This window comes from Microchirus variegatus (assembly GCF_963457635.1).
Source record: "Microchirus variegatus genome assembly, chromosome: 11".
In the NCBI taxonomy this organism is placed as follows: Eukaryota; Metazoa; Chordata; class Actinopteri; order Pleuronectiformes; family Soleidae; genus Microchirus; species Microchirus variegatus.
In genome coordinates this window covers 25,568,737-25,581,303 of record NC_139812.1, presented here as the reverse complement: position 1 = coordinate 25,581,303, position 12,567 = coordinate 25,568,737, and the positions used below count along the sequence as shown (strand labels likewise).

Below are 12,567 nucleotides of genomic sequence, written 5' to 3'. Positions count from 1 at the left end.
TGTCGGGTCCTGTGTGTAACATTTGGAGAGGTTTATTGGCCAACATTGAATATCGTACTCATTCTTATGTTTGTATGTGTGCATAATCGCTTCAAAATAAAACTTTCTCCGGTTTTTTATAACCTTGGAATAAGCCTTTTATATGCACGCTCGCGCCCAAGCCTTGCTTTTACAGAGGCCAGAGGGAGCGGTTCATGTTTTGACGTGGAAGGTTTCTACAAAAACACAGCTAAGCAACATTCTCGCTGGTGTGTGAAGGCCGTCGTCGTTCCCAGATGCTCTCGGGAAGTGGAAGAATTCTTGTACGCGGCACCTTGAATTAAATATTAAAAGAAATGTGTGTATGTGAGCTGAAAACCCAGTAACCCAATGTAATTCTAGCCATTGTTGATGACTGCATTTTAATCCATTGTTATATTAGATCCTTGTTATTAGATCCTGTAATGTTGCTCAATCTATCAGAGGTTTGCATACTTTGGCGTTTTTAATAATCCAGCCTCTGCTGTGGAGGAGATCCCACGTCTCTGCCTCATCTTTCACACATGGAGCTGCTGCTAAAGCTTCCTCCTTATCGTCCTATTGTCCTCGCGTCTGTTCCCGCCGCCATCTCATTTCTCATCTGCGCCTCTGGCCGAGTTTCCTGCCATCGTTTGCCATTCCCCTCGCTACTCCGTCTTTTATCTCTTTTCCGTGTCCCCTCCTTTGCATCTATACATCCATCCATCCATCCATCCATCCATCATATCCTGAGGCTTGAGGTGCCCCGGTGATTTCCTGAGTCTCGCGTTCGTATTCGTTGTAATTAGAGGAGCATAAATGGTGCAGGGTGGCGTGTCGTGGAAACACTGTCGATTAAACTGATTTACAGCCAGGAAAGGGATTCCAGGTGGAGGCGTGTATGTGTGTGTGTGTGAGTGTGTGTGTTCTTGTACTTGTGGCATACTGGGGACCATTGAGGGTTTTTAACCAACAAAGTGAGGTCATTTTTACGAAGTGAGGACATTTTGGCCGGTCCTCACTTTGTTTTCACTGAAATCAATTCCTTAGGTCTTAAACATGCTATAGTCTGTTTTTAACTAAGGTCCTCCGAGTCTCTATGGTACGATATTTATTGCGATATTTTGAGAGTCTCTATGGTACAGTATTTATTGCGCTATTTTGAGAGTCTATGGTACGATAATTATTGCGATATTTTGAGAGTCTATGGTATGATATTTATTGCGATATTTTGAGAGTCTATGGTATGATATTTATTTGCGATATTTTGAGAGTCTATGGTATGATATTTATTGCGATATTTTCACAGTCTCTATGGTACGATATTTCTGCGATATTTTGCGAGGCTCTATGGTACTATAGTTATTGTGATATTTTGAGAGTCTATGGTACGATATTTATTGCGATATTTTGAGAGTCTATGGTACGATATTTATTGCGATATTTTGAGAGTCTCTATGGTACAATATTTATTGCGATATTTTGAGAGTCTCTATGGTACGATATTTATTACGATATTTTGAGAGTCTATGGTACGATATTTATTGCGATATTTTGAGAGTCTATGGTACAATATTTATTGCGATATTTTGAGAGTCTTTATGGTACAATGTTTATTGCGATATTTTGAGAGTCTCTATGGTACGATATTTATTGCGATATTTTGAGAGTCTATGGTACGATATTTACTGCGATATTTTGAGAGTCTATGGTACGATATTTATTGCGATATTTTGAGAGTCTATGGTACGATATTTATTGCGATATTTTGACAGTCTCTATGGTACAATATTTATTGCGATATTTTGAGAGTCTATGGTACAATGTTTATTGCGATATTTTGAGAGTCTCTCTGGTACGATATTTATTGCGATATTTTGAGAGTCTCTATGGTACGATGTTTATTGCAATATTTTGAGAGTCTATGGTACGATATTTACTGCGATATTTTGAGAGTCTATGGTACAATATTTATTGCGATATTTTGAGTCTATGGTACGATGTTTATTGCGCTATTTTGAGAGTCTATGGTACGATATTTATTGCGATATTTTGAGAGTCTATGGTACGATATTTATTGCCATATTTTGAGAGTCTATGGTATGATATATATTGCCATATTTTGAGAGTCTCTATGGTACGATGTTTATTGTGATATTGTGACAGTCTCTATGGTATGATGTTTATTGCGATATTTTGAGAGTCTCTATGGTACGATGTTTATTGTGATATTGTGACAGTCTCTATGGTACGATATTTATTGCGATATTTTGAGAGTCTATGGTACGATATTCATTGCGATATTTTGAGAGTCTCTATGGTACGATGTTTATTGCGATATTTTGAGAGTCTATGGTAAGATATTTACTGCGATATTTTGAGAGTCTATGGTAATTGTAATTGTGTTGATTTATAAAGTGGAAATGCTTGTCCTCAGTAGGCTATGCGGCAAGTACAAGAATGTGTGTGTGTGTGTGTGTGTGTGTGAGGGAGAGACCTAACCTCTGAGTTTTTAGATGCGTTGTGAAAGTGTCAATGTGTGGGTGAAGATAAAAAAGGCAGACTGAATAAGGTATGACTGTGTATTTTCTCTTTTGCCACCATCAACACCTCCGATTTCTCTCTAATCAGTGCTGCACAGGCGATGCAGTCACGACAACACTTTTACGTGTGTGTGTGTGTGTGTGTGTGTGTGTGTGTGTGTGTGTGTGTGTTTCCCTTGAGTGCAGTGCCAGATAAAAAAAAAAGAAAAAGAAAGAGGAGAATCCCCGAGGAGACATTTGGCTTCCATCGCATCCTTGAGGACACCACATGCAAATGGAGGGCAGGACTCGGTGTCACGTGCAGCCTGGATGTGACAGCACGGATCAGTGATGGATCTGTTGCATCATGACACGGACGAAAGACCTTCATTATCTGAACGGATAAGCGTTCATTTGTCAGGCTAGAAATAGCGTATTCTATTTTCAAAAAGCGTCGTGTGTCATAATCTCTTTCGTGTTTTTCACAGCAGCACCGTGCGGCTTCTCTCGCCTCTGCTGTTGTGGTAGAGATATAATTATAACAAGCCACCCCTGATGATAGTGTATCACCAGAGGACAAAAAAAAGCAATAAACACCAACAAGGCAATGCTGGGAAAGCGCAGCCTGCTCATCTGATAGCTGCTCCGGCTGCGGCTTACTTAGCTGGAGGAGAACATTCTCATTATGAACCGAGCTGTCACGCAGCGGCCCTGCACTGTGCAGCGGCGTCGTTTTTTTTTTTAATCTCTAACCTTCTCTCGCTCTCTCTCCTCTGTGCTTGAATTATTCCTGTACGCGTTATTGAAAAGTAAAATTCACCCATTTAGTCCAACGGGGTATTCGTACATCTCAGCGACCTCACGGTGCGACGGTAGCGGTTGAGCCTTATAGCACGAACACTGAGGATGTTTTGGGCCAATTCCAATTCCTATCTTAACCCTCAAGGTCAGCCCTTAATCTTAACTGGCCCTCAAAACCAAAAGTGTTGAGGGTTATTTTGTCACTTAGAAATGGGACACCCCTTAAATGCAGATACGTCTTCAGACTGTAGGGGGCAGAATAACGCGAAAGCTGCGTCCAGTCTGTCAACTCCAAAAAAGAAGAAGAAGAAGAACACATTTACGTCAGGATTATTTATTACGATCCGTTTGTCAGTCAAGTTATTAGGTTGTCAGTTAGTTATAAGATGATACTCATACAAATACCACAACCACGGACATATTCAGCTGACAGTTACCACACACCACGACTTATTGAAAAGTAAACCATAGCAAACCATCGCTTGTCCGCACCGGCCGACTATTGACAAAAGATGGTAAAATAAAAATAAATGTTACGCAACAATGACGTCAGTAATCCATAATATGGGCCTAAACTAAGATAATACAATGGTTTTCATCATTTTTATATCTCTATTAACAAAGTAAATACTTCATTTGTAGCGTACTCCTTTCGCTGCTTTCGACGCCATCTTTGTTATGTGAAAACACGCAATGCATTCTGGGTAGCCCTTGCTCCCAAGGGTGGTCTCGGAAAATCTCAATATTGAGGGCGATACAGCCCTTAAACTTGGCCCTCAACTAAATTTCTCTGAGAATCGGGACAGCATTTGCACTAGAGGGAGCATTTTTGAGATTGAGGGTTAAGCAAGGAATTGGAATTCACCCTTTACAAGGTTTTTATCACAGTTAATGCTTAACAATTGGGTTGAAAGACCTGGGTTCAAAGAAAGGCCTTTTTTGCGTGGAGTTTGTTGCTCTCCCTGTGTGATCGTGGGTTTTCTTTGGGTTATCCGGTTTCCTCCTGCCGTCCAAAAACAAGCAGACACTAAATTAATCTAAATCTGAATCGTTGGACCTGGCCAATGCCTGAATACTGGCTGTGGAGAATGAATGAATTAATTAATTATGAAAGATCCACAAACAATCTTTCAGCAGCATATAAATTAAGTGACATTAGAGACACTTCTGCATCTGCTCCAGGTTTCATTTTCAGCGTTTGCAAAATTCTGTGCCATCATAGTATAGGAGACTTTGACCAATCACAGGTTCAGTTTTAAAGAGAAAATAGAACACTTATGTAATGGTTCTGCACACTGTTTTCACACTGCATGAGAGCATATATCATCAAAAACCTACTGAAATACACCACCGTTCAAAAGTTTGGGCTCACCTATACAATGTTTTTTGTGTTTTCCATTAAAAGTCACACTTTTATTCATCAAAAGAGTTGCAAAATGAATAGAAAATATAGTCAAGACATTGACGAGATTAGGAATGATGATTTTTTATTCAAAATAATCCAATAAAAACCATCAAAACATCATTGCACAAGGGTTTTCAAGTGTTTTCTAATCATCCAATTGTCTTCTAACGCCATTAGCAAACACAATGTACCATTAGAACACTGGAAATGGGCCTCTATACACCTATGTACATATTCCATTAAAAACCAGACGTTTGCAGCTAGAATAGTCGTTTACCACATGAACAATGTATAGAGTGTATTTCTGATTCATTTAATGTTATATTTATTGAAAGAAAAAAAAAGAAAGAAAAGATTTTCGATTTTCCTTCAAAAATAAGGACATTTCTAACTGACCCCAAACTTTTGAACGGTCGTATATCTGTGAATGTTCTCCTTCATCCAGGTCATCGTCATCTTCCTGACCTCTAATCTAATTCTTCGTTTCTAAACTGAAGAAGCCTTTTGGTGAGCGGTGAAACTTCTTCAAACCTTAAAGGGATACTTCCCCGATTTGAATGTGGCTTTGTGTTGCTCGAATAGTAGCAGTATTTTTTAGAAAATGTACTTCCCTTCCTCAGCTTTTGCCTGACATGTTTTCCCTTATCCAAATTTGCCCTAAACGAGTCAAATGACGCGTTTCGCATAACAGAAGGGCAAATTTTGAAAATGGAAAACAGATTTTTTTTTTAACAACTCAGTGAAAAACTGAGGGAGGGAAGCAACATTTTTAAAATACAATACAAAATCTAGCGATACAAAGCCTGTAAATGCAAAAGCAACATGCAAATCAGTGAAGTATCCCTTTAACTCAAGCAACACCAGTTGCCTACACCACCCAAGTACAAATAATTCTTGAACTTCATGAACAATAGAGCTGATGAATCTCTAAAAGACATGAAAATAGTTAAGGTAAGAAAACGTCAGTTACCACAGGAGGATCCACTCTGACCTGACTGAAAACACTCTTGAGGAGAACTGAGTGTTGAGGGCCAGGTGGTGATGAGTGGCCATCAGTGTGACGGGTTACAGGTGTGTGGGACGGTCGTGCAGGAGCTGGAAAAGTGGGTCAACGTGGACAATCGCTGTGTTTCCGTACACAGACGATTTGACCACACAGTTTAACGTGAGTGCTGTCCGTGTCGCCCAGAGAACATACAAGCACCGCGGCTGCTGGGGAATCGATTAAGTGAATAAAGTACGTCTGAGTCTAGCTTTCCGTAGTCTTGTCTGGTCTCTGCATAAAGTGGTTTTGAGGTAATGCATGCTGTGATTTGGTGTAAAAAAACATACATTAACTGGAAAGTAGTTCAGGGCAAAAATACAAGCCACAATCTGAATTTTGGCATGTTTTTCTTGCCTCATCCTCTATTTCCAGGTAAAACACTGGAGGTAGAAACTGTGGAGCGTGCAATTGAAAGTACAAATGCGTTACGTGAGTATTTTCATGTATTTTAAATGTCTGGCTTTAGCTGGACTACCGCATCATATACTGACTAACGCTATATAAACACGTGGGGATAACGATTACAGATAATAGAAAACCATGTGAAGAAGGAAGCAGGAAACAGGTGATATATTAGAGCAGATTAGCAAAAACAAATCATTCACAGCTGGAAAGAAGCACCAAAATGTTTTAACTGAATGCACCTCTTGGGTCATTCTTTTGAAAAATCTCATTAGCCAAGAAAATGTCAAAATGGCACCATTTCCAACAATCTTTTCCATCAGAATTTCATTTCCTGGGCCGATTTCAGTGATTTCGGTGTCAAATGATCGGTAAAAATTCTTAACTTAATAAATCAGAAACCCTTTTTATATCTCTTTCTGCCATTTAGGTTATTATTGGTTATAACATGCTGTTTGTTGTATGCCAAATGCTAATGCACAGGAGTAAGCAAAGGATTCAGCTCCTCATGAGCAAATACGTCGATCATTTGTAATGAACACGTTGCTGGAATAATGTTGTGTTTGTGCATATTTTGAGAAAATGGCAGAAAGAGATATTTCTGATTTATACATTAGACATTTTTACCTATCATTTGACACCAAAATCACTGAAATCGGCCCAGGAAATGACATTCTGATGTAATAGCCTGTTGGAAATTTACGTGGCTAATGGTATTTTTTTTTCAAAAGAATGACCCAAGAGGTACATTCAGTCAAAAGTTGGTGCTCCTTTCCACTTGTGAAAGATTTCCCTGCAATAATCTGCTCTACTACTATGGACCCTTTAACGCACAAACCCAGCAAACCTCTATAATGCATGTGTGTGTGTGTGTGTGTGTGTGTGTTAGGGTTTACTTGTCGGTGGAAATGGTTGTTTTTCTGGGAACAGTCATTTACTTCATCAGCCCTTACTGCATCCTCACCACTGCACTCATCTCTCTCTCTCTCCTAAACAGCATTGCGCTCTATTAATCTATTTTTTTTTTAACCAAGCTGACTGCTGCGGCACACATTTCACTCAGCGTCTCACTCAGCGTCTCACTCAGTGTCTGCCTTCTTCACCCAAACCATCGTCCATTTCCCACAGCCGGGCCCATTGTGGTTTCGGCCTCTAATAACGTCGTTAAGCCTCCTCAGACTTTGCTCACCAAACCCCTGCCCCGCTGTGCTCTCTCCGTCGGCCGGAGTAAACGGAGTCTGCCACGAGTTCATATATATACAATGAACACATCACTAATTTATCTCTCCCTCCATGTAAACTGAAGTTTGTTAATTGTCCTCCTCTCCCACACCAACATCCATTAAGAAAATCAGTTGTTTTTTAGCTCGGGGGCTAAACGGGAGCTGCTGGTTTTACTGTTTTACGGCCTCGTTTGCTAACTTTGTTGCGCCTCTGACGTAAAAAATTGAATCCAAATCGCCGAAGTCACAAAATAACACACTTTATCTTAGTGGTGGAGGCAGCGGTGGATCAATAACTCCTGTGTGCTGTGATGTAAAATCGATCATTTTCTCTATGGACTTTGGTGTGGGAGAGAGAGAGAGAGTGAGTGGTTTACAAAGCAACACAAAGTTAAGTTTCCCCGTCTGAAAAGAGGCTTTTTAGTGCCTCATACAACCACCCGAGGTTTTCTTATCATTGTTCCCTGAATATTGTCTTTTTTTTTATTTTATTCTGATTAAAGCCAACAAAGAGTTCATCGAACTCATTCCAAACACTGTTTTCTCATAACCGCGTGGCGCCAAATGAAAGCGGGTGACCTCGTATTGCAGAACAAAAATCATCCTGCGGTGTTAAAATTGCATCCACCGCAGATAAAAAAAAAAAAATGGCACCAAAGACTTTATATTGTGTGATCCTGTAGGAAAAGCTCCGTCAGTGTTGGCTGGTTCTGCAGTGACAAGTAACAACACAGTCCTGAATTATTAGCTGGTGGTTCCAGTCTTCGGTGGACAGAAGTGGTCGTTCCCATTAATGGGGAATGTTACTTGTTGGTGTCCTATGTTTTTTCTCGACTGATTTGACTCTATACTGCCCCCCTCGATTCCCAGTGGTATCGCTCCATTTTGTCTATCGTAAGCTTAAAGGGACACTGTGTAGTATTTATGGGTTTATATGACCCAAAATCCACTTTTTTATACATATTATGTGCTCCTGCATTGTCTAGTCGCTGTATAATAGTTTTTGTTTCATTTTCGTAGTGTTTCAAAAAGTCATGTAAAATAACATGGTCGCGGGCCGCGGTTGCATAGCCAATGTTAGCAGCGAGACGCCATGTTTCTACGGGAGCCTGTAAGGACAAACGCGAGAGTACAAATCAAGCGTCTCTTTACTTGTAGCGGAAGTCCCGCCTCCTCTCTCTCCGATTCGTCTGCTACGGCCGCGGTAGCTCCGCCCTCTCCCTCGCCTCACGAACCTCATCTGCTGACACGGAGAAAGACGACGAGGACGACATTTGACCGGCTGAGGACACCGTAGCGCTCAGGGAAGGGAGGGGGTGAGCAGAGGAGCAGTTCTTTGTTGTATGTTTCAGCCTCTCCTCTAGATGGCACTATAAACTACTTACTTCACCTTTAAGAGCTGAGACCATTGCGTTAATCGTCACCATTTCTGATTGTTTTAGGTTCTTAAATGTGAATATTTTCTTTGTTTCTTTGCTCCGCGTAACAAAGAAATCATTAAATCTGGACGTTTATGGACCAAACGATTCATCGATTAAAGGTGAAGTAAGTAGTTTATAGTGACATCTAGAGGAGAGGCTGAAATTTACAACAACGAACTGCTCCTCTGCTCACCCCCCTCCCTTCCCCTGAGCGCTACGGCATCCTCAGCCGGTCAAATGTCGTCCTCGTCGTCTTTCTCCGTGGTGCGGGCGTACGGTCGGGTGCCGGTGTTCCTTTATCCGCTGTAAAACACTCGCGGTCCTCAATCCTAAACGCGTAAAAAGATCCGCTCTCAGCCTCGTCTCGGCGCTCGATTTGTTCTCTCTGGTTTGTCCATACAGGCTCCCGTAGAAACATGGCGTCGTGGCAATGCGACAGCGGCCCGCGACCATGTTATTTTACTTTTTGAAACACTATGAAAATGAAACAAAAACTATTATACAGCGACTAGACAATGCAGGAGCACATAATATGTTTACAAAAGTGGATTTCGGGTCATATAAACCCATAAATACAAGGCAGTGTCCCTTAATAATCGGCAGATTCATCGATTACGAAAATAACCGATAGCTGTAGCTCTGACGGGCAGAATAAACGCAAACTACGGACGAAAAGCTCCCTCCATCTCCGTCAAAACATACTCACGTTTTTGATTTTTCTCTCCCGTCCCCAGTAAAATCCAGTCCGGCGACAAGCTGGTCCTGGCCATCAGCACCGAGGCCTGCCAGGGCAAGGACAACTTTGTCCGCTACCTGGAGCACGTGCAGGCGGTGGTCACCGTCAACGCCAGCCGCCGCGGCGACCTCAACCTCAACATGACCTCGCCCATGGGCACCAAGTCCATCCTGCTGAGCCGGAGGCCCCGCGACGACGACGCCAAGGTGGGCTTCGACAAGTGGCCCTTCATGACCACGCACACCTGGGGCGAGGACCCCCGGGGCACCTGGGTCCTGGAGGTGGGCTTCCAGGGCGGGGAGCCGCAGCGCGGGGCCCTGAAGGAGTGGACCCTCATGCTGCACGGAACACAAAGTGCCCCTTACATAGACCAGATAGTGCGCGACTACCAGTCCAAGCTGGCCATGTCCAAAAAGGAGGAGCTGGAGGAGGAGCTGGACGAGGCGATAGACAGAAGTCTGAAGAGCTTGATGAGTAAAAACAACTGAAAAAGAATCTCGTCTGCATGTTGCCAACTTTCTCTCCTCTCTCTCTGCAGTCTCGCTCTATCCTTCTTTCTAGATTTTCTCTACATCTCCTCGGTTCTTCTCATCCTCTTCTCCTTTACTCTGCTTTTTTTGTTATCAAAGTGTTTTAAATTAGCCCCGCCCCCTTCAACCTCCAATGAATGTTTCATGTAATCCAGTCCTGATGAAAGTGTAACCCTGAAATAATCTGTTATCCGCGTACGTAGAGGAAGCCAATATCTATATATGGTGTGAATTTTTACACATTTACAGAATTGTACATAAACCGAAATATAACCCAAACTCTGTCGTATGCTTTTTTTTGCTTTTACTCACTTTTCTGCCAACTGTTATACAGTTTGTGACTGTAAATGATTTTTTTTTTTTTTCTTCTGTGTCATTCTACTTTAAAGTTTAATATCTCTCCCAAAACAGAGCAGTGACACTTCTTTCTGTTTATATTTTTGTGACATGCACTGTTTCTATAAACCAGGAAAGAAGCGCGTGGTGATTCATTTTGCAGCCTGTGGCCCTCGGTTCATATTTCATAATCTTTGACGTATATACTATAATAAATCTTATTCAGCTGTTTATTAAAGCACTGGAGTGATTTTGCAACACGCCACAGAACACACATAGTAAAAGTTGTACCCATATATTTCTTTGATTGTTTACTCTGTTGTCCATTTAAGGCATTGGTTCTCAAAGTGCGGCCCCGGGGGCCAATGGCCGCCCGCAGAAACATTTCTGGCGGCCCGCGGTGAATTACAGTTGATAGTTTTAATCCAGGAGCTACTAAGCTTGTTAAATGTTTATTGGACATTACTGGATACAGACCAATAAGTGTAAACAAAAATAGTGTATTTAAATGGTTTCTATATGTTGAATTTTAGTGTATTATTGGGTTATAAGCTGGTAATAAGCAGGTAGCCACCAATTTCTATTTACCCAGTAAATATATGGTAACAGAAATGTGTTACTTGGTATTAACCTGTAATTAGAAGGTAAGAACAATGACCAAAATACTTGGTAATTACCCAGTAAATTATAAAGCGTTATTATATTAACGCTTAAATTACATTATATTAACGCTTATATTACTTATAGCTAAACTGTAGAACTGCAATCTGGTCATTAAAATGATTACAAATGGGATTTATTTCTGTTTTTTTTTCCTTTGGCGGCCCTCCGTCCAATGTTGGGTTCCTAAATTGGCCTTCAGGTATCAAAACTTTGAGAACCCCTGGGGATAATTCCCACTTTAAAAGGTGGAGACAAACATATAACATATATATTATCAGGTTTATTTGATTGATAAACCACACATTTACCTGCACCAAAGCCCATAGAGAAAATCCGCATTTTTTCTTCACAGCACACAGGAGTTGGTGATGGTCTGCTGCCTCCATCAGTAAGTTCAGAGGTGTTATTTTGTCACTTCTGTGTTTGAAATCCTCTGTATGGGGGGTTTCTTTAGCGACATTAAAGGTGCCATATGCAAGAATGTGGCCAAAAACGGTTACTACACTCAATTTCGAAATACCGAGATCTTTTAGGTTTCGTTTTCTGACGTAACTGGCTTGGCTGTAGCTGCTGTATGGTGGCACAAGATGGCTGCCTTCACAAAGCTGTGTCCTTGCCTGAAGTACAAGTAAAAGGCTTAATCTAAAGCACTATTAGTATGGGATGAGTTTTACATCCACTCTTAGAAATAAGGGTTCCAAAGGGGTCCTTCTACAGGTGCTGAGGTTCTACCTGGAACCATTTGCTTCTGAAAAACCCTTTGCAGAAGAAAGGGTTTTTCAAGGGTTCTTGGTAACACTAATGGTTCCAGTAAGAACCCCAGAGAACCCTTTAAACCCCTTTCCTGAATAAAGGATTTTAAAAGGGTTCCAGGTGGAACCTTTTGACAAGCTTCTAAGTGTGGGTAGGTAGGTGGAGTAATGTCATATTCCACAGAACATTAAAGTATTAAACTAAGGACCAATTTGAAATCTCAATAAACTCGCACAAGAGGGAGGCATCAATCAATTTGTTGCAGGAACTCTGGGATTGCCCATAAAACAGTTGGGTTCGATGGAATCAATATGTTATTAGCTACAAAACCTCGGCCTACTACACAGCGAGGTGTTTAGCTAACTGTAGTCACTTACCGAAAGTGATCAGAAGTTCTCTACGTGCTTTTTGGTGTTCATCATTTGCCGAAAACAGCCAATGTGAACATGAAAAGCATCTTCAAACACCTTCAAAACTACTTGGAAACAGCATATAACAGAATATTTACCCACATATTTACTGTTTTGTCTATCTGCACTGGATTAATATTTCATGGGGTCATTTTTCCAGACCTTTTTACCCAAGGTGAAAGTCGTTAATGATTAATGACGGAATATGTGGACTGGACTGAAATCACTGAGAAGTTCTGGTAATAATTCGCTTACCCGACCTCTCCGGACAGGGCTGAAGGCAACAAAACCTGATTATGCTCTAAAAACAAGCATATGTATGG

The 12,567-nt window shown here is 41.2% G+C and overlaps 1 protein-coding gene across 1 annotated transcript in view; it reads left to right on the top strand.

The window, feature by feature from the left end:
* The window catches only part of pcsk2 (proprotein convertase subtilisin/kexin type 2), a gene marked incomplete at both ends in the record, with an annotated part of 47,470 nt that extends 37,430 nt beyond the window's left edge, over positions 1 to 10,040 (top strand). The window contains one exon of the mRNA XM_083897461.1: positions 9,551 to 10,040. Coding sequence (XP_083753587.1) covers positions 9,551 to 10,040 — 490 coding nt within the window. The remainder of the gene's footprint in view (positions 1 to 9,550) is intronic.
* Positions 10,041 to 12,567: the final 2,527 nt, after the last annotated feature.